The sequence below is a fragment of the Lampris incognitus genome, chromosome 11 (assembly GCF_029633865.1).
Source record: "Lampris incognitus isolate fLamInc1 chromosome 11, fLamInc1.hap2, whole genome shotgun sequence".
In the NCBI taxonomy this organism is placed as follows: domain Eukaryota; kingdom Metazoa; phylum Chordata; class Actinopteri; order Lampriformes; family Lampridae; genus Lampris; species Lampris incognitus.
This window is the reverse complement of record NC_079221.1, coordinates 8,907,456-8,934,176: the sequence shown is the minus strand read 5'-3', so window position 1 is coordinate 8,934,176 and position 26,721 is coordinate 8,907,456. Positions and strand designations below refer to the sequence as shown.

At 46.4% G+C, this 26,721-nt stretch overlaps 1 protein-coding gene across 2 annotated transcripts in view; it reads right to left on the bottom strand.

The window, feature by feature from the left end:
• Positions 1-24,898, bottom strand: part of LOC130120947 (follistatin-related protein 1-like) — a 40,853-nt gene extending 15,955 nt beyond the window's left edge. The window contains exons 1-3 of one of the 2 annotated variants that reach the window (XM_056289773.1): positions 24,748-24,898; positions 24,486-24,548; positions 2,166-2,267 (exon numbers count right to left, since the gene is read on the bottom strand). In XM_056289773.1, coding sequence (XP_056145748.1) covers positions 2,166-2,267; positions 24,486-24,548; positions 24,748-24,750 — 168 coding nt within the window. In that variant the 5' untranslated portion in view covers positions 24,751-24,898. Of the gene's footprint in view, positions 1-2,165; positions 2,268-24,485; positions 24,549-24,673; positions 24,724-24,747 lie in introns of those variants that run through there. The other variant, XM_056289772.1, reaches the window with a different exon arrangement.
• Positions 24,899-26,721: the final 1,823 nt, after the last annotated feature.

Sequence of the window (26,721 nt, the reverse complement as noted above, 5' to 3'; positions counted from 1 at the left end):
GGGGACATGGTCCGCTCAATGTGGGGGTGTGTGTGAAAAAGTCCCCCTCCAATAAACGAGGCCATCCACTACACAGTGTTTCTCAACCGGGGGTCCGCGGACCCCTAGTGGTCCGTGGTGTAATTGCAAGGGGTCCGTGAAAATAAAATATCTAAAAAAAAGATCCTATGACATTTATAGAAATAGGATTATTTTACTCAAATGTGACTGAGACCTTTATGTACCTAAACCAGTGTTTCTCAACCGGGGGTCCGCGGACCCCTAGTGGTCCGTGGTGTAATTGCAAGGGGTTCGTGAAAATAAAATATCTTTAAAAAAAAGATCCTATGACATTTATAGAAATAGGATTATTTTACTCAAATGTGACTGAGACCTTTATCTACCTAAACTATAAAGGGTGACAGGACTTTTTTCTCTAATTACATCTGTTTCACAAGTGTAATTTGTTGTATTTTAATAAGAGATCTCGCTCCCGTTTGCGTTGTTAAAAGTTACTGCATAAAAATTCTGTTGTTACATATATCTGAAAGTTACTGAATACATATTCTGTTTTGTTACATATATCTGAAAGTTACTGAATACATATTCTGTTTTGTTACATATATCTGAAAGTTACTGCATAAGAATTCTGTTTTGTTACATATATCTGAAAGTTACTGAATACATATTCTGTTTTGTTACATATATCTGAAAGTTACTGCATAAGAATTCTGTTTTGTTACATATATCTGAAAGTTACTGCATAAGAATTCTGTTTTGTTAACTATATCTAAGTTACAACTGAAAGCTCTTATTTTTGCCCCAAAGAGTGAATAAATGCTATAATGCAATTTAAAATGCAGTTTCTACTGTTTCTATCAAATTGCAACCCCCCCTCCCCCAAGATCAGGTGGAGGGGTCCTCAGGGTAGATCAAAAATACGCAGGGGGTCCAGGACCCCAAAAAGGTTGAGAACCACTGACCTACTAGATATATGTATAAATATATATAATATGAACTTATACTCCCTGTATATGCCAGCATTCATGTCATTCCCATCCCACAGTATGTGAAAGTATGACGTTATTAACAACACCCCCGCTCCTCCTCCTCACCCTCACGGCTGGTACTGGCGGCGGCCCGCTGAGGCGTCACTGCGGTGACGTGGCGGTGGCGCTCACACCTGTTTCAGGGCGGCCGCCATGGGAACTTTTAAAGTTCACAACGTCACAGAAAAACTCCGTGATTCGTCATCGCTCACAGGTTCGTAAATTCCCTCACAAACAACGTGTACAGACCCATTTTTAAAAGACAGACGTGTCGTTCTTATAACGAAACCCGAGGCTGAAACGTGTTTAATTAAGTAAATGTATTTTGTTTGCTAGCTCCTGTCGGCGCTGGTGAGTGAGCGGGAAGGCTAACTTTAGCTAGCAAATACATCCGAAAGGCTATAACGTTAATGCAGAACGACTTACATTAACCGTATTGTGAATACGGTGTTTTATATGGCGTTTTTATTCATTTCAGAGTGGGACTGTGTTTTGGTAGTTTGGTAATTTCGTAATGTGTTACCAAGCTGTTGGGTAACTGCTAGCTAGTTAAGCTTAATATGAGAAGTGAAAACGTTGCATACAGTTAAGCAACCTGGCCTGACAAGGCTGTGCAGCATTTGCAGTATACATTATAGGCGGGTTAAATGCATAGTTTGTTGCACATTGCTTTCTTGCACTGTTCTATATTATCAATACAATCTTCTGGGGGGGGGGGGCCTTATCATATGGCCATGAAACATGGTTTCCTTTGCTGAAAACTCTTGTAAAATGGCAGTTTAAAACCGTTTTTAAAAACATTTTCCAGGGGAGCATGCCCCCGGACCCCCCTACAGGTTTTTGTCCCCCCCCCCCCCCCAATATAGAACTCTCTCCTATGCCCTTGATTACAACACACATGTTGTAGAAAACATCAGCCTGAGAGGGGACATTTTTTTTTACCAAGGTCCAGACCTCGGCGATGTCATAGTTGATGACTTCAAGTAGTCATTCCTCTCTTTCTTTCTTTCTCACTCATGATTCTCAGCTGATCAGCTCGCAGATGTGTGAAACCATGTGACTCGCCTATGGGACAAGATGTGCTGCACCAGGTTAGTCACATTGAGTTGGCAACGCCACCACATGTCCATAACCCACCTCTATACACAGACAGCTGGGCTCTCCCTTCTCATTAACAGCACACTCTCTGCCGGCCCCACAGAATACATTGGCGCACACTTTGCTTTTGCTCTGGATCTCCTGAAAAAGAGCACACACACAAAAAAAGCGTATTTCATCAGCACTTGTCTTTGTACGCTAGATGGCGCTGCTGTGCTCTTGTTAATTTGGCTCATTTACCGGCTGAGTGCCTGTCAGTTGTTCTCAAGGTGGCACCAAGCATATTCACTCCCATTTAAACACATCATGCGTGTACAAACACACCGTGTTAACTATTTCGTGGACGGATCCTCATCCCAAACGTGCTCCCGTCTTAGTTACCTTGCACGGACCTCACAAGATTAATTTTCCTGGACATAATATTCTTTTCCTCCTTTACCAGACCCAGTGATAAAACCTCTACGTTTGACTGACCCTGTTTGTTCCCCCCACATTTCACCGTCACCATGACAGCTGCGGTCAGGCTTGGCACAGGTTTGATAGTATTAGGCACACGGAAGCAGAACGAGGCAAATGGCTCGAGGTTCGGCAAACCACTGTTAAAACAAGTCTTTTTAAAAACTATTTTTACCTCAGTGCAAGCGTGCATCACTTGCACCCTTTTCACTCCTGCACATTTATTCTATCAGTAATGACCCATGACTGCTTTTCTGCACAACTGCACTACTTCCTTTTATTATGTTCTGCTACCATGCAACAAAATGTCTGTTGACCTGAGCATTGTTTGGATTGTTGGGGCGAGGGGGGGGGTAGGATTTTTTTTATAATTCCTGTGACTGATTAATGTTTCATTTGCTATATCTTATATGTTGTGTGCCACATTACTATATATTGTGCTGTTGCAGTACCAAACAATTTCACCCCAAGGATCAATAGTATCTATCTATCTATCTATCTATCTATCTATCTATCTATCTATCTATCTATCTATCTATCTATCTATCTATCTATATCTATCTAACTATCTATCTATCTATCTATCTATCTATCTATCTATCTATCTATCTATCTATCTATCTATCTATCTATCTATCTATCTATCTATCTATCTATCTATCTATCAAAACCAGTAGTCATATGTGCTTGAGAGCTTGGGTCTGTTTTGAAAGAAATAAAGAAGAGAAGAGACTGAAGCAGTTTAACACAGTCAGGATATGACCTCACTTGAACAAACCAAGATGTGTGCTTCAAAATTCCTCTGTTTAAATCCAATGTCTTTCTTTCCCTCCCTCCCTCGCTCTCTCGTTTTCTCTCTCTCTCTCTATTCAACTTTATTTTCTGTTGCATCCATTATCTGTCTCGCTTCTCCTCTCCCGCTGTCACTCCAAACCCCCTTTGTTTCTTTTTCTCTTGCTGCCTTCGTCTGTTGCTGAACAAGGCCGATGGACTTGCCAAATAGTCAGCCAATCACGAGTCGCCAAGCGGAGCTCCAAGAGCTGCTTTATGACCCTCATTACCTCCTCCCTCGCCTGTGTGTGTGTGTGTGTGTGTGTGTGTGTGTGTGTGTGTGTGTGTGTGTGTGTGTGTGTGTGTGCATACAGGGTGTTTCCACATCTGGAGACTGAATTCTGTTTTCCTCTGGGCTCGTTCCCATGGTCTGTGAAATCTCTTTCTCCTACAGCTCCTCGACTCCCCCCCCCCTCCCTAATCCCCTCTTTCCTGTGCGAGTGAGACGGAGGGTGTCGGCAAGCTGAATGTGAGCACACGTGAGTTGGCTTTTCGCGTCAGTGTGTGTGCTTGTTGTTTGTGTTTGTGTGGAACGGGGAATTGGAATGTGGGTTAAAGTGTGTCGGCTCTCCTCCTCGACACCCTCACTTAAGAGAGAGGGAGCAACAGTGACAGACAGAGACTTGAGAGACAGAGAAATGTAATAATCTGTGATGTTGTCTTAAGAGTCTGGACCACAGTTTGAAGTATGAGGGAGTTAGAGAGAGAGAGAGAGAGAGAGAGAGAGGGAGAGAGAGACAGACAGACAGACAGACAGACAGACAGACAGACAGACAGACAGACAGACAGACAGACAGACAGACAGACAGACAGACAGAGAGAGAGAGAGACAGACAGGGCCAGAGAGAGAGAGAGAGAAATACAACAATACCCGTTGCTGTCTTAAGAATATAAAGACATTTTTAAGTGGGAGGACGAGAGAGAGAGAGCGAGAGATGGAAAGAGAGAGCGACAGAGAGAAAAAATAATAAGAGGGAGAACCAGAAAAAGAGTCCGCTAGCTAAAGAAAGAAAATTAGACACAATTACTGAGAGTAAAATACAGAGAGAGAGAGAGAGAGAGAGAGAGAGAGAGAGAGAGAGAGAGAGAGAGAGAGAGAGAGAGAGAGAGAGAGAGAGAGAGCATGAGGGGGAGTGAGAGGAGGCGAAATCTGCGGGGAATAAGAGGTAGACTGTCTACTTCAACACAAGATTAAAACACACACACACACACACAGCAAAGCTGAGGTCATGGAATGGCTTCAAAGCGATCCCCGGGGCCTCGAGTGGGTCGGGCCGTTCAGCCTGTTAGACACAGATGGGCCAAAGAAAGCTGGCTGGAGAGCCGGCCCGTTAAAACCTGTACAGGCCTCCAATAAGGTCCTGAATAATAGATGCCATTCCTCGCCAAAATGTTTTATAAACATCCGCGCGTCTCCCGTCTCCAGATAGAACAAGGACAAGGATCCCTGACATTTAACTAATGGATTCACAGAGACCGGTCCCGCGTTCACCTGATTCAGATGGGAGGGTTGCTATGGTGATGGGAAGTAAGGTTTCGTGTTGTGGTTAGATCACAGAGCTGCCAATCAAAGGGGCGAATAGAAGTGTGGCCCGCACACACACACACACACACACACACACACACACACACACACAAAGACACACGGTGGTGCTGGGCGATATGTAAAGTATTAATATCACGATCACCGAAGGGAACGTCACCTGATGTGGATATGTCTGCTTCCGGCTTGCCTACATGTAGAAACACCAACAACTCTCCAACCCATACGACCACACAGGTCGTTTGTCCTCTCATACGACCCACAGGAGCGTGTCCCAAATTAGCGCCCCCTACCGGCGGCAGGAGATATGCCACAGATACTTTGGGCCTCTGTGCATTGTGGGTTTTTAAAACAGTTTGAGAACAAGAGAATATGTAGTCAGCTCGTTTTGTGTTGCTTGGCCGTCAAGTATAGTAGCTAAGATTGCCATTGGCAGTATGTTTACCTATGAATGACGTTATAAGAGCTAACTTAACGTTAGCCGAAAGTTAGCAAGTCAGCTAGCGTGGACATTATAACCGCTGTGTGACATAAACTTCGCTTTTATTAATATTCGTTCTCACGAGAGCTTATGGAAGGGGATGCTTATTGTGACAGGGAAAGTAACGTGTTATAATTACGGAGGACCGTGAGGAAGTAGCTTAAAACGTAACTGTAGGTCGTAATAAGCTGCCTGTACAGACGACCTATAGGAGGAGCTCGGACATCCGGAGGGAGCTCGGAGTAGAGCCGCTGCACCTTCGCGTCGAAAGGAGCCAGTTGAGGTGGTTCGGGCATCTGATCAGGATCCCTCCTGGGCGCCTTCCTTTGGAGGTTTACCGGGTACGGCCAACTGGGAGGAGACTCCGGGGTAGACCCAGAACTCGCTGGAGGGACTATATGTCCAATCTGGCCTGGGAACACCTTGGGATCCCCCAGGAAGAGCTGGAGGACGTTGCTGGGGAGAGGGACGTCTGGAGTGCCCTACTTAGCTTGCTGCCACCGCGACCCGACCCCGGAGAAGCAGCTGAAGAAGAATGAATGAATGACCTGTGGGGTCGTTTTTTGGTGGAGGACAGTCTCAGAAATACCACGATCCAGCACCCAGCTGAGGTCCATCCTAGTGAACTGTTTGGCAACGTGTCTGTGTTCAGTAGTTTTCAGATAATACTCTCTCAAATATTTCAGGCCTCATTTTGTAATAAATGTTGGGTAGTAGATTCTTGTTAGCATCAATTCAGACGTCAAATCACATGCACATCAAGGTATGACGATATCTGAAAATTCATCCTGATACGATACCATTATATCAGGATGAAATCTCACACACACGTACATATATTACATACATCCATATATACAATAAAATATATTTTGCGGTAATTAAATAAAACTAACCTCCCATCCTTCACCTCAACCAAAACACAGCCATAAGCTATCTGAAATCGGTAAATCATAGCAGCTGAAGTTGGGCCAATCACAGAAACGCCCGTCTTCATCAGGTCGATGATTTGGTTGTAAATGCTCAAAAATTCTCAAAAATTTACATGAGCCCATATCCCTCTTTCTCTCTTCCTCTTTCTCTCTCTCCATTTCAAGAGTCGCAGAGTTCAAAGGTTAGAGTTAGGGTCAGGGTTGGGAATCGCACCTCTCTACCTCTGTGCCTGTCAATCTTGACCCCTCCACCGTGGTTTGATCTCCCCTCAGCTGTGATTCTCTGGCTTGCTGTATCATCTGCCGTGTCCTGCCCTTTTATGGCTGCAGGAGGCGTCCCGGGGAACTAAGACCAGACCTGCAGCAATGCCTGACACCCAGGGAGCAACGGAAAGAAGAGGAGGAGAGAGAGAGAGCAAGAAAGAAAATGTGGAGAAAGAAAATGAGGTGAGGAAGAGGGAGTCCAGCTAACAGGAACAGGAGAGACGGTGGTCGAAGGAAAGGAGGAAGAGGTAGAAAAGCAGGACGCGTATCTAAAGTCAATTTCTCTCCGGCCTCAGGTTGATTAGCCTCACGCTGGAGCAGCGCCGAGTTAAAAAGTAGTGCTCTCTCTCTCTGTCTTTAACTTCCCTGTCTCAGACGTTCCTCTTTCACTTCCTAATGCTGATAAGGGACCTCATCAGACGCAGGTGTCAGCTGTCACGTACCCAACTAATAAGAAGACATGGCCTTCCCTCCGGCTCTCTGCCTTCCTTCTGCCCTCCCTTCTTCTTACATGCGCATACACACACATGCACACACATGCACACACACTTGCAAAGAGGGCTGTGTATTGGCGAGAATCTGGCGGTACGATACGTATCATGATACAGGTGGTTACGAGTCAATATATCGCGATACATTGTGATACCGTAAGAAAGGCGATATATTGCGGCTTCGTCGGCCTGTGTTCTTTGCGCTTATGCTACTTCCTGTCTCAGTTTACGTTGTTGGGTTGGGGTGGAAGAGTCAAATGCTGGAGATAGATGACAACACTGTTATCTAGCGGTCGTGGGGTTACACACAACACAAAATGTTTGTCACGAACCTTTACATGCAAACAATTAAGAATCGATAGAGTAGTAGTTTTGAGAATCGATGCAGTATCACAAAAGATCATATCGTGATACCCGAGTGTATCGGTATTTTCTTGCACCCCTACTTACAAATGCATGCTTGCTGCCTGCTACTCTGTGCACAATAATAAACAGGTAGGCAAAGCAGTAAGGTGGATGAGCTTTTCCTTCCTGCGTGGACGCTAACAAGTACTAGATACAGTACGTAGTTCCTGTATGAGTGTGTGTGTGTGTGTGTGTGTGTGTGTGTGTGTTCGTTCGTTCATGTGAATCCCTGTATATCAGTGATGCTCCATTGACTCGGCGGGCCAATCAATGCCTGCCTGCTGAGTTGGTCACTTTACAAGCATCACAGGACCCTTTCCTTCCCACAATAAATTATGCAGCACATTAGCATAAATAACATTGATTTCGCGATCGTGCACAACCCCCCCCCCCCCCCGTGCGGATGTGTTAGCTGATAATTGCGTATGAGACGTGGCACGAGGGGGAAAGGAAACGCAGCATACATCAGCTATCCCCTTTTAATTAATTTTGCATGGCGACAGTGTTTCTCTGTGTAAAGTAAGACGCCGCATTATAACTGAAACGAGTTCCGAGTCGCACGAAATAGGTTGGCTGTCATGTCTGGTGGTGCAGATGACTTCATTCAGCAAAATGTGTTTTGTCATTCTGCTTCATTTTATTCAGGCCATGTCTGCATTTGCAAAGGAAACGATTAACCAAAGTGACACCTTAAAATATTATGAGGGAAAAAAAGTACCAGGAAGGTTGATGAGGGAGAAGGAATAATGTCGCACCAGCGCCTCATGAAAAGGCGCTGAGGTGGCTGTGTTAAATGCTTAGGAGCAAAGCCGGGTCTTTGTTTCTGCATTGTGAAAGGAGAGAGAGAGAAAAAAAAAGGAAAAAAAGAACTGGGAAGCGTTCAACTGGATCATACAGAAAGTGTTGGAAAGAAAATCCTTCAGCAGCCCTCAAAAGCTACAGATTTTCATTCCACGAATGTTAGGAAGATGATATACCGGATCTCCCGGACTATGAATCGCCCCCCCCCCAACACATCTGGCTGGTTCTGTGACTTTAATACAAATCGATTTATACAATGTTACAATGTCATTATGTCAGACGAATACGCTGCATTTCAACTGAGGCCACTAGATGGCACTGTTTGCCGTAGTCGTTTGAGTTTCTTTTTTTCCCTTTTTTTCTCTATTTAACAAATTGTATTTATAAATTGCAGGATTACTCAACACCAATGTATACAGACATATATGCCACGGGGTTATGAGGTAAATACAATATAAAATGAGAGAAAAGGGAATTAAAAAGGGACAAAAAATAAATAAAATGAGAGGTTCAGCAGTTCAGACAATCACATCGTTTACACACGTCAAGAGTATTTAAGGGTTTGGGGTTTGTAGAGTGCACCATGACAACAACGATCGCTATTTTCTTTTGAATAACTCAGATGACCACAACACATACAAACTATTCGGCGCCCTACGTCATTTGAGTTATTCATAAGAAAATAGCGATTGTTGTTGTCATGGTGACAGCACACGTCAGTGGAGCCGTAAATGTTCGTTCTACTACACTGCTGGTTTGGTCGCTACTGCAAAACCTCGCTTCGGTGAGTCAACGACTTAAAAAAAATAAGATGAAAGAGTCCGCGACTTGCACCAAGTGAGTTTATACTGTCACGTGCATGGATAAGTAGACACGTTGGCCCTTGACTAACGGGTCGGACCCTTTAGTCGACTCGTTAACGTTGTCAACGTTGTCGCTCGCGGAGCGGGAGACACGGGTTCGCGTCCCGGCTGTGGCGGTTCCCGGACTGCCCCCCCCCGAATTCGCTACAATACGTTAGTTTATGCGGAAGGTGGCCCACTACAATGGTCACAGTTCTGTGCGATGCCAGCGGTTCAAATAAAAATGGCCGCCACTCTGACCATCCTGCTTTATTAATTGGAATGTCCGTTCTACTGTCATTCAGTTTCTGTGATACCACCATATAAATGCGACTTTTAAACGTTTTTGTTTTTTCTCCTCACAACAATGCGTTTTTGGCTGAGTGCGACTTATACTCCAGAACGACTTGTAGTCTGGGAAATACGGTAAGCATTAACGTGATTTGGCATCAATGGTTTTTTTTGCCATATCTTCATTTTCTTATGAATGGTGATGACTTAATCCTGTGCCAGAGCTATTGCAGTCTACAACTGTGACCTGTGACCTTTTGGGTATTTATTTACTTCCTCATGTTATTTTAATACTACAAAAATTCCAGTTATATAAAAAAATGGCAAAATAGACACTATTATAACAGAGTACCTTATTCAGCCAGATACATGTTGACCCAAGTGTATATAGCTACTAGCAGGGAAGAACTATTCTTTTCAAAATCATTTTCTGGCCTTTTCAGCCTTTTCTTGACTGAAAAACAAGAATAGACGAGAAACGTAGAATGGCGAGAGAACAGTAAGCCGTGCTTAAATGAGAAAGATTTCAACCACAGGACGCTGTGACCCAAACCTGAGCCTTCACGGTATGTGCTCATCTGTCTCAGCCACCACGACACCCAGAAACATTATTCTAGAAATCACAGACGGTAATTAATTCCCCCCTGCATTGGTAATAACACTCGTAACATGTGAGGCAGTCAATTAAAGATGGGCAGTGAAGCTGCCAACTGTGGCGTCTATTAACTGGCATGCCTCCATCTGCAGCAGCCTCTCCAATCTCTCACGCTACACTTACTGAAAACGGCTTTTTATCAGTTAAAGCCAAACATTTGTGGATGTCCTGGTTAACACAGAGTGATCTGAATATGCTTCATAACTACACACATTCGATTTAACATTTTTAAAAAAGAGCACTAATGATATTATTTGCTCCAGCAGAAATTGAATCCTGCACGCCGGCCAGAATATTAGACATTGCATGAATGAGCACCTCATTACATTTCTAAGAGCCAGCAGCTTTGCACGAGGCATCAAATCAAAGAAAACTTATCACGATGATCTTTGTCCCGTATCCAAAAAATAAGGCGGTTTTCCCCAAACGGTGTTAGTTCTCACTCGCTCGACAGAGAGAGAGACACACAGACCGACAGATGGACAGACAAATAAGGCAGACAGCAGGATGACTTCACACTCACAAACTCAAATTGAAACCCCAGGCTCCATGAGTGTGTTCCTGATTAAGTTTGGAGAATGTGTGTGTGTGTTCTTGTACTGCTGTCTTCGTGAGGACCAATTTTAGTTCTTTCTTAACCGTCATAGTGAGGACATTTTTGCAAAGTGAGGACATTTTGGCCAGGCGTTCAGGTTAGAATTAGGTTATGGTTAGGGTAAGGCTTAAGGTTAAATACAAGAGTCAAGAAGCTGTATTTTCTTTCACAATATGGTAGAAATCCTTCTTTGACATTACGTTTAGGCATGTAGCTCTGGTGGTTAATGTTAGGGTGAAGTGCTCGGGAATGAGTGTAGTCAATGAGGGGTCCTCACAAAGGTAGAAGTATGAGAACGTGTCTGTGTGTGTGTGTGTGGGGGGGGGGGTTGCAGATCACGTGGAAGTTAGCAGAGAGAGTGAGACAGATTGAGGAAAATGAGAAAAGAGGGGAAACATTCCTTGTCGATGTTGTGCCTCAGCTGGGGTCTGACAAGGTTTTTGTTTTAAGCCAAAACCTCATTGGTATCTGGGTCAGTATACTGCCCTGTTACATACGAACACCCCCCCCCACACACACACAAAAAAAAAACCTCATTCCTTTCCAGCTTTCCGCCCTTCCCCTTATTACTGTGACTCACTCCAGCATCGAGCCGGGCCTTCCAAGTGGTCCATACACATCTCTCTGCTCGCTCTGCTCCTTCAGATGTGGACCCGGGCCAAGGAGAGAGGAGAGCCAGGGCCGGGCTCAAACCAAACAAGCGCTCTTCTCCTCCTTTCAGCCGTAATGACCCCTGGATTTTTGCTCGCCTCTCTCTGTCCTCCTTCCAGCGGGGTCAGCCCTAACCAGGCGAGCGGAGGTGAGAAACACAAGTAGGGCACAGCAACAAAGAGGCACGGGCACGGCTGCCGGTTTGTGCACGGTACCGTTAACTCTGAACCAGTTTCCTCCATTTTGTGATGTGCAGTAGAGACTTTGTACGAGCACACGACTCGTCCCAAAGTGCACCGGGGATTAGCTTCACAGAGAATGACTATGAATGGGAGCTCCCATACCCAACCATTTAAGAAAGCTGCTACATTAGCCCTTAATAATGCAAGTACCCTATTCTCAAATCTCTAACATCTTTTTTTCTCTTTGAGTCTATTCAACTGTATCTTCAAATCAAATCAGATTCGGTCTTACTGTATTCCCCGGTCCTCCGAGATCAGACTTGCCTGCTGAGCAAGCAGGAGATTGTAGAAATTACTTTTACATGAATTAACCCCCAAAATGACAGACTCTACTGACAGTCTCTGTCAGTGCTCCCTTTCTACAGCAGTGTCTGGTTGATATTCTGTGGATTATATCACGATGACAAGATAGAGAAGTTGGCAGGACGTGTCCTTGGTATGATGAGGGCATGTTTTATACAGATAGGAGCTCTGAGGTAAAATTCTACAGGCGGTTTGGCAAGATGGTTGATTGATGGATTTGGGTTCGACTGATTGCTTTAAGATATGATATGACCTAAGATGCCCAGCCCTCAATGACTTCTGTAAACGAAAGTAGACACCAGTATGTGTGGTACTCGCAGAAAAACAAAAACTCATGCAGCAGTACATGTCCACATCACTATAAATATATACAGAATCCTACTCACAGCCATACTCATCTGAACACATTACACCATCCTGCCCAACTGATTACATACTCACTGCAGGTCACATTCAGGAAGACTCACATACACCAAGGATAGATGGCCTTTCTTGTTTTCCTGCATCATCTAATAGATGACAATATCCAAGGAAATATGTGCAGATATAGTACAAACAATGTAAATGTAAATATGGAGACACCAATCTCAGAACAACAGCCAATATTTCAGAGCTTCCTGTGCAGCTTTTTTTGTTTAAGTCTTTGGGGAAGCGGTAGATTACTTTTTGGTATTTGCTTTCTACATTTGTTTATTTGTTTAACAACACACAAAGAGGTATACAGGTCGACTAGCCGCCGAGTGAGAAAGTGTAGTAAACAAGAACATCCCTTCAGATGGAGATTACCACAAATCACCACTTGTTCCAGTACATAGAGGTAAGAAATGTAAGGTATATCAAGGTTCATAGGAAAAAAGGCACTTAATCATGTGAACAAAGGATGGATTACATCAAGAAAAGGTATAAGAACTGTACAGTCACACACAGACCACGTATCCCAAGAGGGGTCAGGGCTAGATGACATGGTTAGCAATGGTAGTAATGTCATTGTCGGCCGGGGCAGGGACATTCGGGTAGGGGTTGTTGGCAGCCCCACGCTGTTGGATATAGGCAGCAAGCCGCTGGTCAATGATGGGGCGTGTTGGGACTGTAACATTGTCCAGGTCCTGGTATCACCGCATTGCCATGTTTCCACCCACTTGGATGGTTAGTTTGATTGCTGCGTACAGCATATTGGCGATCGCAGGGTTGCAATGATGCCCCTTAGCCTGTTGCCTCATCGCAGACTCCCACCCAGCCCAGTGTCCACCAGGAGCTTGGGCTGCAGGCTGGCCATGGGCTTCATGAGCAGGAGGTGCCAGATCGATGTAATTAGTGAAGTCCACAACGAGTGCTGCCTCGTCTATGCCTGTCACACGCCGGATTGTCTTGGCCAGGTCCTGCCAGGGAAAGTCTCTGAAGCCACTGACAGCCCTGATAATAGTGACTTCCTGTCAGCATCTTGAACTCCGTTTGAGTTCCCATGAGGGCAAGGCGCAGGCTGATGGGGCCAGCAGCACAAGACAATACATCAGACATAGCCTGGAAATCACCACCTTGGCGGGAAGGGTCAAATAGTCCCAGCCGCGGATGACCATGTCACGGGTGAAGTCGATGTCGTCAATCATGATCTCTTTGGCGACAGCCTGGATCACTCCCCTCAACTGAGCATTGGTGATATTTCCTCAGCTGGTCACAATTGTCACTCTGAGGACAAGGAGGTTCATGACATCATTCCTGCATCTAACCCCGGCCGGCATGTTAGCAGCCATCAGTACAATCAACTCAATGATTGCGGGATGGTCACTGACCTGAGCGTTTACAGGTTGTCCATTTGCAACATTCAGATTGATGTAGCCAGCAAGTCCCCAGGGGTGTATCTCTCTGACAGATGGGGCGGGTGCCGCAGCTGGAGGTGGGTTCCCTGGCTGGTTGTTATTCAGTCTCCAGTTGGCTTGGTTAACAATGCCATCATACCCCACGACCCAGAGAGCAGGGTTGAAGGTGACGTTCCCAGCCTGATCACCTTGAATTGTAAATCCTCCTGGCCAAGCATGACGCAAGTCGGCCACGGCTACCACTAAGGGTTGAGCATCTATGACAGCTTGCCCAGCCAGTTCATGAAGGAGGACAGTAATCTGGGCATGCGTTATCACTCTTGTTCGTTAACCTAGACCCAGTCCGGTTGAGATGACACTCAAAGCTGCCACTGCATGTTGCATATCTTGATCCGGCATTACTTCCTCTCCTGGCCTGGATTTACTTGTGTGCCATGAGAGGCCTCATGGCACACAAGCAAAAAAAAAAGAAATAGGATGGATTCTATCTCCAGTGTGTGGACTGGTAGGAGGGAGGTGTCACATCCATTGACTTCTGGCACCCCCTCGAAAATCTGCCAATTCAGCTAGGTTGAATGCGAATGCCATTGTTCCACAGTGGGTTTTCTGGGAAACAGAAGGTTTTGGGCCTAGGAAAGGAATGAAACAATCTAGAAAGAACTAGCTTTTAAAACAGTATAATTTAGATTCGCATTTTACCGCTTCCTGTGTAGCTGCTGGCTGCTTACTCTGTTTCCTATGAAGACTTCCTCTTCCATGTGTCCGTCATTGTTTACGGTCGGATTAGCAACTTGAGACACGAGAATGGAGTTGGACTTGACCGGATTGGTTCACAAGTAGTCGACACGGGTCGAACATTTCTGCTCGCAATACATAAACACCGATACTTTTTGTGGGTGTTTTAGGTCCAGAAGGCATTTTGGCCAATGCGTTCCACCTCTTTCGCTCCCCACACAGACTGTTACCGACATGCAACCAAAGCAGTTTCCTGTAGAAATCACCACCTACTCAAACCTGATTGGTCAATACTACTCGGACTAAAATAGAAGTGGAAACCAGAATGCTTCTGTAACATAAATCTTGTCCTGTGCCTAGGGACAAGACACAGCAGTTCTGCTGCATATCGCAATTCAGTCTTAATAAAATCTTTACAGTAGTGCGTATCATTTAGTTTGTTGTATATGGGTATAAGATACCTTCTCCGCCATGGTCTTAGCATAGACTTGTCTAGAATCCACTACTACTTTCGGCTGCTCCTGTTAGGGGTCGCCACAGCAGATCATCCATTTCCATCTCTTCCTGTCCTCTGCATCTTCCTCTGTCACACCAGCCACCTGCATGTCCTCTCTCACCACATCCATAAACCTCTTCTTTGGCCTTCCTCTTTTCCTGTTCCCTGGCAGCTCCATATTCAGCATCCTTCTCCCAATATACCCAGCATCTCTCCTGCACACATGTCCAAACCATCAATCTTGTCTCTCTTGTCTAGAGTAAAACCTGAATTTGTTCCTTAAAGAGCCATTTTAACACATTCTCCTTGGTGGAATAAATTCTTTCAGAATTATTCACTTGTATTTCTCTCAAGTTGCAATACAGTGCAACGAAATAATCTGCCAACCTCAGTTGCCAAAGGTAAGGTGCCGCTCCTGAGCTGTGCACATGAAGACATTTTGCTTCTATCAGAAACTTACAGGTAATGTAGGGTTCTGGTCGGTACTCTGAATTAATTTAAGCCTTACTTCTGAACTTTATGATATTCTAAACTTTTGTCTCCCACTGCTAATTTAATTATACTACTATTGAATTACATTCAGCCTACAGCGCAAATGTTAAATGTATTGCTAAAAATGTAGTGGATGTCTGAATGAATGAATATGGAAGTGATTTTCTGTGACCATATATCGTATTCGGACTAAGCACGTCACTTTGCAACACAAGTTTTAGGAGAAAACTTGTGTTCACCAAGAAAGCACCTTACAGCTTGGTGTTGAATGGAGCTGCTTTATTGTGAATCCTTAACCCCCCCCACCCCACCCCCACCCCTGAGACCTTAAATAAAATGAAATAAAACGGGGCTTCCTCTTGCAGTACAGAGCTGAGAATAGATTAAAAAACCCAATTTTTACACTTTCATTCTATCTACCATGCAGCCCAGTGCTGTCCTGGGTGGATGGGCTACAGTCTTCATACCTTCCTTAAAACAAATATTTCCATCCCAACTGACATGTATAGTCGCTCGGTAGGTCACATTGCTCTCTAAAATGCATAATAATAATAATAATAATAATAATAATGAGTTTCCTCATTATTTCTGGTATCATCTCCGTTTCTTGCACCATAAACTCGTGATATTGAAGATTTCAACCAGTCCTGTAGATTACTCTCACTTCGACCAATTAAAACAGTTTTCATCAGAGTACAAAAGAACACTGATGTGTAAAATCATCAGTTGTCACTCCTAAACTGGCTTGATTGATTTCTTGTGCTAGATCATTTACATAAAGAACAAAGGGGGGGCGCTTCTCCCCTTGTGGATGGGGCAAAAACTAGTGTGGGTGGCTTTAGGAGGAGTGGGGGGGTATCAATTTGCAGAAACAAAGGATCCTGGGTAAAAGACGAGGCTGTATTGATCTGCCTTTTGAATGCCTGTCTTTATTTCTATTTCTTTCTTCTTCTTTTTTTGGTCAGTATAAATGAAAAGTCTCAACAGCCGGGGTGATGTCATCCCATTCCACAGCCTCTAATTCCACACCCATGAGCTGAAAGTCAACAGCAAGTAGAATGCACTCAGACCCGAACCCAGAGAAACAAAGAGGAGGAGGGGGAGAAAGAAAGAATAGATGAAAAAGAAAGAGAGAATGGATTAGAGAGGAGAAGATTGGGAAAGAAACAGATAGAGAGAGAGAGACGGACAGACAGAAAAAGACACAGAGAGAGACCAAGTAAAGCAGGAAGTAAGTCATAGTTTGGGCTGAGCCACATCTGCTAGCAGTTAGTGTCACTCGAGAAAATAAAATCGTATAAAGAGAGAATCTCCCCCCATCCTCCCCTGCTGTCACGCCGGTGGGACAGTGTCAGCCCCGTCCTATGTACTGCCAGGTGACCCAGAGAAGAGAAGAGAGATGTCTGTCCTCTCTTCTCTCTCTCCCGTTCCATCCATCTCTCCAACTGCCCTCTACTTTACTGTGCTCTCTCGCTCTCTCTCGCTCGCTCTCTCTCTCCCTCTCATTAGCTGCTTCTTTAATAGTATTGATTTTGTGATCTCTTCAGCTCATTTTAGTGCCATATGTTCTCGATGTTCATCGCTCTCTTTCTCGACCCAAGAGCCTCACCTCATTTTTCTCTCATCCTCTCTCTCTCTTCTCTCTCCGTCGCTCTCTCTCTGTCGCTCTACCTTTTCGTTTCTCTGGGCATTGTTCCAGTGGGTAGGAGGAGGGGCTAAACCAAGGCCCGGCCCAGGGGAGCGGGTAGATTCCCTGCCCAGTCTCTGCTCCCTCATTGAGGCCAGTATTGGGGCTAATGGTTAGAGAATGTTTGGAGAAGGAAAAGTCCTGTTTACAAACCTCTTCTGGGGAATGTGAAGCGTGCCACGGCCGTCTTAGGCCATGTCCACACTAATCCGGAGAAAATTGGAAAACGCCGCTTTAATGATGAAAACAGTCAAACGTTTTCCGTCCACACTAGCGTTAGGGGTGCAACTAACAATCATTCTCATAGTCAATTATTCTTTTTTCATTACATCGATCAGTCATTTAGTCTGTTAAAAGTAACAAATACTGACGAATACCCTTGCTAAGTTTCCAGAGTCCAAAGTCATGTCTTAAAGGTGCTTACTTAGCCTGTCCAACAGCCAAGAAAACCCCTGAAATATTCCTTTCATAATGACATAAATCAGAGGAAGGCGGGCAAATCTTAGCATTTATGAAACTGCAACCGAAAAATGTTGGGTTTCATTTACTTGATGAATGACTCAAATGATTCATCAACTAGACAAACTGTAATCGATTACATTTCTGTCGACTGACTAATCGATCAGTCGACACATCCTTTTAGCTCCAACTAGCATTTTCAGACCTCCCCCCCCTTTCTTTTTCTCCCCAATTGTATCCGGCCATTTACCCCACTCTTCCGAGCCGTCCCGGTCGCTGCTCCACCCCCTCTGTCGATCCGGGGAGGGCTGCAGACTACCACATGCCTCCTCCCATACACGTGGAGTCGCCAGCCACTTCTTTCCACCTGACAGTGAGGAGTTTCACCAGGGGGACGTAGCACGTGGGAGGATCACGCTGTTCTCCCCAGTCCCCCCCCCCCCGAACAGGCACCCCGACTGACCAGAGAAGGCGCTAGTGGTAAATCTTGCAGGCATCGCGAAAAATGTGCCATTGTCGATAGCACACGCCAACAGACAGGAAACTGGTATGACCGCTGCAGTAGAAACCGGAAGTCAGTGGACTACAGTTATGCACAGAGTCGATAGTGTCTGTAGGAACCCCCGACCAAGCCGGACATAACACGGGGATTCGAACCAGCAGTCCCCCTGTTGGTAGGCAACAGAATAGATCGCCACGCTACCCGGGCGCCCCGTCAGACCCTTTTTTTGAAAAGTTGTCCATCCACACTGAAACAGCAATTGGAGGATAATACAGTTGAAAACTTCTCAAATCAATCCGCACTATTCATGATAGCGTAATTTGGACATAAAATAAAGCGGACTCCATGTTGTCTGAGATGGATTACCCAACTCAAGCAAGTTTCAAGTCTCTGCAAGGTAAATTTCATTCTGTACTAAAACGAGTGGAAACCACGGCTGCTTGGACGGTAGGAAACCCCATTCACAATACCCGAAACATGGTAGCCTATACTTTGGAAAACGGTGGACACACCAGTTTGGTTCTTTAAGACGTGTTCGTGGGGACATGGCCTGTCCGGTGACCACAATGTTCAACAACAGTGCTGTGAGGCAATGGCGACAGACCCACCCCAGACAGCATCCGGATGTGGGCCACTTCAGGCAATGATGCGGCACTGATGGCCTTCTGGCTCTGACAAAATAGATGTGAGTCTGAAGTGGCCCACATGTATAATAGCAAATATGACCCAAATATGCCAAATCCAATGTGGGCCTTTTTTGGCAAAGATGCGGTGCTCTGGGCAACATGTGATCTGGATGTGACCCTGAAGTGGCCCGTGTGGTAAATGGTGAATATGGCCCAAATATCACACAACACATATGGGCCACCTTTGGCAAATATGCGGCACATGCGGCATTGCTATGGCTTGGCTCTGGCCCAGATCTGGCAGACAGGAGCGGACCGCCCAGGTGCCATCATTCCATGCGGTATGTGGGCCGGATGAAAGTGTCGGGTGTGGGACGGGTCCGGGCCACAGCAATTTTGCCGTCTGGGACGGGGCTTCAGCTGGAATACAGACCAGACGTACCGTCTTGACAAAAACAACACAACTTGGCACCTTTGCTCCGAAGAAAAACTTGTATGGCTGCCCCGCATGCTATCTTTTATCTGGCAGAGCCCGTTTGTCTGTGGTCTTAAACGTCTGGTTCGGCCCAGAACATTAAATAAACCCCAAAAAGTTAAAATAAAAAGTACAAATATGCGACTATGCCGAGCCTGAGGACTAGTCCTGAACTTCCCAGGGAGGCTCAGACTGCAAATAGTGATGATGTTGGGATTTTAGTCTCATATAATTATTACAGGAGCTGCCGTCCTTTGGATTTGAGCCTTGGAACAACACAGCACGTTCAGGACCACGCAGGTTTCTCACGCATGCTGAAACAACAACCAGGGTGTGCCGAAACTGGCTTTTTTTTTATGCCAATTTAGCTGAAATTGTGACGTAGTGGCCATAATTCTAACCGCCGAAGGAAAACCAAATATCAGCGGCAACCAAACAGACGTCTCAGATGACGACCAAACCTGCCGCTTCTGGCTGGGAGTTGAAAAGGAGGGAAAGTAGAGGAATATTCCTTTTGTTACTCTTTTTTTTTTTGCCCTCAAGGACCATCTGAATCCCCTTTGCAGCGAAGGGCGGAGGAGATGAAACCCCCTTATTATTATTTGGAGCCCTTATTTATGTAGCGTGCACGACTAGTTCACATGTTCATTAACCGTGAGTCACAAAGGCTTTGATGCAGCGACAATTAAATCCCGGTGTTTGTCATTAAACCTGTTTGTGTGTGTGTGATGTACGTTTGCCTGCCTGTGTGTATATATATGTATATATATATATGTGTGTGTGTGTGTGTGTGTGTGTGTGTTGTGCCTCAGAGTGCAGAGTGGCAGTAATGATAAGACAGCAGTACAGCTGGTTTGCTAAATGAGGACTCCTTTCAAGCCTTGTCAGTAGAGAGGGGCTCACACTACAGGGCCATGAATTACAGTCCCCTCTCTCTCTCTCTCCCTCTCTCTCCCCATCTCTCACTTCTTTCTTCTCTCTTCCCGAAACCCCATAGCCAGGTGTTCCCTCACTCCCAATCTCCCGTTGCTCAGATTGCATATCTATGGCTTCATCTCACTGCTGTTTTGCATCACTCCCCCCCCCCCCCGATCCCTGCACAGGCTCCGTGGCTGGGTGTTAGAAGCTACAGTAATTAGAGCAGGCTGATACAGACAAAGGACACAGCGTCCCCCCCCCCCCTCTCGCGCTCCTGTTCTCTCCACCTGGGCAGATATTTTTAGGCCACCTTTGAGTGAGAGACAAGAGCACAGAAAGAGCAGGCGTCAACACACACACACACACACACGCACACACACACACACAACACAAAACACAGGAGGGTGTCTGAACGGCTGCACCTCTATCAGCATTGCCAGGCCACCCCATCACAGGTCCGGGGGGTTGGGGTTGGGGTTGGTGGGGTGGGGTGGGGGGACACAGCAGCAGGAGGAGGCGGCCTCCCGACCGGAAACGAGGCCTGCTATCGGCAACAGCGCTGCTTCTTTCATTCTCTCCGACTGTTCCATTGTTTGTCGAACCATGTGAGGGGAGGAGAGGTTCATCCAAGACCCCCCCCCACCTCCCTCCCTCCCTCCGCATCCCACCCCTTTTCTCCCCCGATATCTGCGTTTCCCCAAAGCCAGATCCAGCCGCAGTGCTGATAAGGAAGTTATTCGGTGTGTCGTTACCCCGCCGGCCCCATGGAGAGAGCAGGGCAACACAACAGCAACAACGCAGACGCCGGATGTCTTGAGGAAGAAAAGAAACACTGTTTTCTCTCTCTTTCGTCCTCTGTGTGTGTCTGTTACCGAGTGTGCGTCGGTGCGCGTGCGTGTGCGTGTGTGTGTGTGTGTGTGTGTGTGTGTGTTTCCCAAGGCTGCAAACTCTTGGGACTTTTCAGCTGTGTGTTTATCTCGATTGCCGTGCATATCAAGCTCGCCCTGTGTTTGAGTAAAAACATTAACATCTTATTCAGCCGATGCTTATCTACCCCCCAGCCCCCCCCCCCACACACACACAGAGTCCTCCCCCCCCCCCAAGCCCCGGCACACTATCTCTGAGCAGCCCTATCTCCAAACACGGCAATTTACCACCTCGGGAAGCACACTGGCATTCTCCTTTGTAATAAACTGGCAGCCGGTGTCCATGTTTTAATAACCTATCATCACTGTAGGCAAATCAACAACACCAAACACAACGACATCGAATCAACACTGTCACGGCCCTCACACACACACACACACATACACACACACACACACACACACACACACACACAAAGAACTGTACACACTGACAGTCTGCTGTTGTGTTATTTAACCTCTCGTGCTTTCCCTTGCCGTCTGTTTGCGGGGCGTAACTGGATAAGAATCAGCCCAGCGCACCTCCGGCCGCAAACGCACAACCAAGGCCGCAGGCTCCCATTTGTCTGCTCATTTTGGTGCACTTCCGAGAGGCTCTTATACTCCAGATCGTCGACCCCTCTTCGGACACCACATTCCCATGCCCGGTTCAAGACCCCTCCCGCGAGCCAGTCAACACGCCGTACATTATCAGGGCAATTACCTGTGCAGAATAGATGCCTTTCTAATGCCCCCCCCCCCCATTGGCTTCAGCGGGTACACGCAGCAGACACCGAGCCGTGTTGTTTTCGCCATGCCATCCTCACAGACGAGGCAGGGCAGGAATCTAATAAACGCACTAACAATGGGGCTTTTTTTTGTCCTGCAGGCAGCAGCAGGGACAGCACTGAGGTCAGATCGGGGCGTAGATGTGAGGCGATATCGTTTATGTGTAACGCCGCGGTGATGGAGGCGCTAACATCCGGGCTGCTAAAGCTGTGAAGACGGCGTAAAGGGCAGCGGACTACTTTTTTTTACCGCGACTTTTCCCATTTGAAGCCAAACTTTTGCCCCTTTTCCGCTACACGGTACCGGCTCGGCTCGGCTCGCTTCTGTGTCGCTTTCCGTTACCGTAACAGTACCCCCTCAGCGTAGCTGGTCGTCATAGCGACGCCTGGTTTTCAGTTTCAAAAACGTACTTTTAAGATAACTCCGCTTCGGTATTTAAAAATGGCCGGGTGAGATCCCAGCGTGACGCGCATTGATGACGCAGTGACGCGCTTATCTGACCAATCAGAGGCCTGCGTTGATTTTGGTTCCCGCTCGTTTTTTTTTAACCACGACAAAGGGGGTACCAGAAAAGTGGTAACAGTTACCAAAATGCCGGTACTTTCCAGTAACGGACAACGAAAAGAGGGCGAGTCGAGTTGAGCCGGTACCACGTAGTGGAAAAGGGGCATTTGATGTGTGGCCAAACGAGAACCGGTCCGCCATGCCCCCCTTGAACTGCACCGCTCACACTGTGCTGTAAGTCATGCGCACTGCACAGTCATTGCTGGAAAGTACCGGCATTTTGGTAACTGTTACCACTTTCCTGGTACCGCCTTTGTCGAGGTTCCAACAAAACTGGAGCGGGTACCAAAATCAATGCGGACCTCCGATTGGTCAGAGAAAGGCGTCACTACGTCATTTTGCGTCACCGTCTCTGTCATCAATGCGCGCATGGGATATCGCCCGGCATTTTGAAACGGTAGAGGCTAGTTCCCATCGATGCAGAGAACGGTCAACTGAGCATGCGCGAGTACTCGTTGCCCCCGTTGTTTGGGTAGGTTAAGGTTAGGGTTAGGGCGGGGTTAGGGTTAAAGTTAGCTAATCAGACGCAGAGTAGGGGTGGGTCTTCCTAGAATCCTAGTGCCTGGCATTTCGCGCATGCTCAGTTGACCGTTCTCTACTCCATTCTACATCCGTTCTCTGCATCGATGGGAACCAGCCCCTGCCGTTTTGAAATACCGAAGCGGCGTTATCTTAAAAGTACATTTAGAAATTGAAAGCCAGGCGTCGCTATGACGACCAGCTACGCTGAGGCGGTACCATTACGGTAATGGAAATGGACACAGAAGCGAGTCGAGTCGGGTCGAGCCGGTACCATGTAGTGGAAAAGGGGCATAGGGCAGCAGACTGTTATTTCTATCTTGACTTTTCACGTTTGACGCAAAACTTTGGTGTGTGCCAGAACAAGAAGCGGTCCACCATTACCCCCCCCCCCTGGAATGGCGGACCGCTCACACTGCGCTGTTTGTCATTCGCACAGCACAGCCATTAGCATTTGTGTGTAGGTCAACAGAGAAGTCAACACAAAACCAGGTGTTCAGCAGCTGCCTCCAGTGAGGTAAGGCCATGACACACCGTCTGTTGTGTGTGGTGCGTGCGCGCGTGTGCGTGATGTTTCCATTTCGTAAGAGGGCAACGCATATGGCTCACCCTGCTTTACCCCAGCAATTTACCAAGTGAAGTATCTAGACAACACTCGGAGGTCTGCGCCCTCTTTTCTTTGGGCGCCCTGACGCGCCGGCGGGCCAGCTAAAGTAACGCCGCGTCAGCTGCGTTTGCTCAGCGGTTAGACTACTTAGCACCGCGGAGCCTGAGACCCCAGGAGGGTGAGAAGTACCCGGAACCCCTCACCACACTCTAAACGCGCAGACACGTAACACGTCTAACTCCGGAGAGACCGCTCAAAACAACCGCTGCACAACGGAACAAACATTTGCCTCAGCGTGTGCACGGCTACCGCCTTCTCTGTGCAGCCGAGGCGGCGGCGGCGGCGGCTTCTACAGCAGACGCCTACCTCTATTCTGCAAGAACTGAGAACTACAGGCGTGCGCGCGCGCGCGCGTGTGGTCTAAACGGGCATAGTTAAGGGTTTAACATCCTGTTATAGCGGGTTTTTTTTTTTTGCTGCACTTTAAAGAATAGAAAACAAACCAGGCACCAAATCCGGTGCCCGAACTCCCCACTGATTTGGTACAGTACAGGAACGGAGCGTGACGGTCCCGTTATTAACACAACCGGTCCCAGTTGCAGCTGGATTGAACTGGGGGGGTGGGGGTGACTGGGGGGGGGGGTAATTGCAGCCATTAATGAAGTCTCATAACGCGCAGCGTGCCCGGGATTATTACGCCATACCTGCTTAAAGACCGTAGGCTCGGTGTAACCTTGGGAGGGGGGGGGGCTAATTCCAACCGTCCAGATGTGTTGTTGTTGTCGCCGTTGGGGTTTTGCGACACAACTCTCCCGCATTCCTATTGATACTTTCATAGACAGCGACCGATTGCGCCGACGCTTTTCCCGCGGTTTTGTTTTTTTGCAGAGGAAAATTCCAACGCTTTTAAGACTCAACAATTAAGAAAATAAAACCCCCCCCAAACATCTTATAACCAACAAAAAGCCCCGTGAGACAAACTCACCTCCGCGTTAGCGAGCGCGGCGGCGGCGAGCAGCAGCAGCAGCGCGGGGACACTCCGGAACATCTGGAGGAGAGCAAATACACAACAAGTCAGCTTCGAGGAGCACGGGAGAGAGAGAGGAGGAGGGGGGGGGACAACCATGGAAGTTCATCAGTTAACTAGCAGCCACCGGACGACACGCATACTACCCTCGTGTAGGACTTGGAGGACATGCCGAGTAGGTTACTTTTGTGTGAGAGGGGGAAAAGAGAGCGTCGTTTACCATTGTGGAGGGCTTTTCCGCTGCAGGGAGGAGGAGGAGGAGGAGGAGGTGGTCGCTGGATGTGTGTCGGTGCGAAGGCGAAGTGGAGCTCCGTGATTTCAGGAAATTTGAGGCGCGCCGAGGAATTCGTGCTCGCCATGACGTGGCTGACTGGGTGTGGGTGGGGGTGGGGGATTTGACCCCCTCTCCCTCCCTCCCTACACACACACACACACACACACATACATACACATACACACACACCGCGACGGGACTCGTTTCAGCGTTACTGTGTTACAACGTCAGTGGACAAACGTTACTTATTTGTCCTCAGTCCTGTGACGTAGTGCTGAATACAGAGCAGGTCAAAGTCAGGGATCACCATGAAGACGACCAGCGAACAAGACGGGCTCTAATTTCAGGAAACTAAAACGTTATTTTACGCGTTTTGCCAATGAAATACACGATATACTCTAAATTAGAGACTGTCCTCCATCAAAAAAAAAAGACCCCATAGGTCGTTTGAACAGGCAGCTTATTACGACCTATAGTTCCGTTTTGAGCTACTTCCTGGCGGTCCTCCGTAATTATAACACGTTACTTTCCCTGTCACGAGAAACATCTCCTTCCATAAGCTATCGCGAGAACGAACATTGACAAAAGAAAAGTTTCATGTCACAGAGTGGTTATAATGTCCACGCTAGCTGACTTGCTAACTTTTGGCTAACGTTAATTTAGCCCTTATGACGTCATTCATAGGTAAACATACTGCCAATAGCAAGCTTAGTTACAACAACAACACAACAACGCACCGACTACATATTCTATTGTTCTCAATTTGTTTTAAAAACCCACAATGCACAGAGCCTAAAAGTATCTGTGGCATATCTCCTGCCGCCGGTAGGGGCGCTAATTTAGGAAACGCTCCTGTGGGTCGTATTAGAGGACAAACGACCTGTGTGGTCGTATGGGTTGGAGGACTTGTTGGTAAATTAACATCAGGTTGATACTATTTGCTTAGATTTGCGTCCTGTGCATTAATGTACTGAGGATTGATGCCAGACCCATAAAAGGTGGGTAAACAAACCAGTGACCATCATTAGGCAAACAACTACCCATACGAGCAATGTTTTTAGGAAAGCATTAATCCTATGTATTTTCCCACTGAAATAAACCATAGCTATTGTTAAAAATAGGTTTGATGCTTTTTCTATTTGGTGCATGCTATTCATTGATTTAATTAAGATTTATGTCTGCCTTAAAAAAAAGGTAGGTAAACGATGAGTCTGCAAGTAAAAAGATGGATTAAGCACATTTAGGTGCTTTCCCCCTCCACCACACCACCATTCCAGTCTCTGCACACTGGTCCACAGCTGCCATGTTCACTCAGCAAGAGGATGTGTCGAGATAATTTGGTGAATTAAATGACAAATAAATACACAGGAATCAGAATCAGAATGTTATTTATTCATCCCCGAGGGGAAATTGGGTCCTATTACAGACACTCACGCTCTAGTAAAAACTAACAGGATAACAAGAAAATAGAAACAAATAGAAACAAGAAAAACAGAAACAAATAGAAATAAAAGATGAAATAAGAACTAGAAATAAGAACAAAATATTCAAACATATGTGCACCATGCATATGTTTATATATTTTAAGTATGATTTTACACTTGCAAGGAATTTGTCTTGGTTTGCCAGAACTCATGATGTAGTTTACATACATACATACATACATATACATACATATATATGTATATACATATATATGTATATATGTATGTATTTACATATAACTCTACTAGAATAAGACACCTATTTTAAGCCACAGAGAATAGAAACTGTTGTGCAGAAGCTCTCTTTGCAGTCTCGTTACTGTACAGTGATCGCGGTGTTCACAGTCAGCAAAATGGTGGAGTCAGTCACATACACTGCCTCCAAAATCCTTGGCCCCTCCCCCCCCCCAACCTCTGAGACCTCAACAGCAAAGCC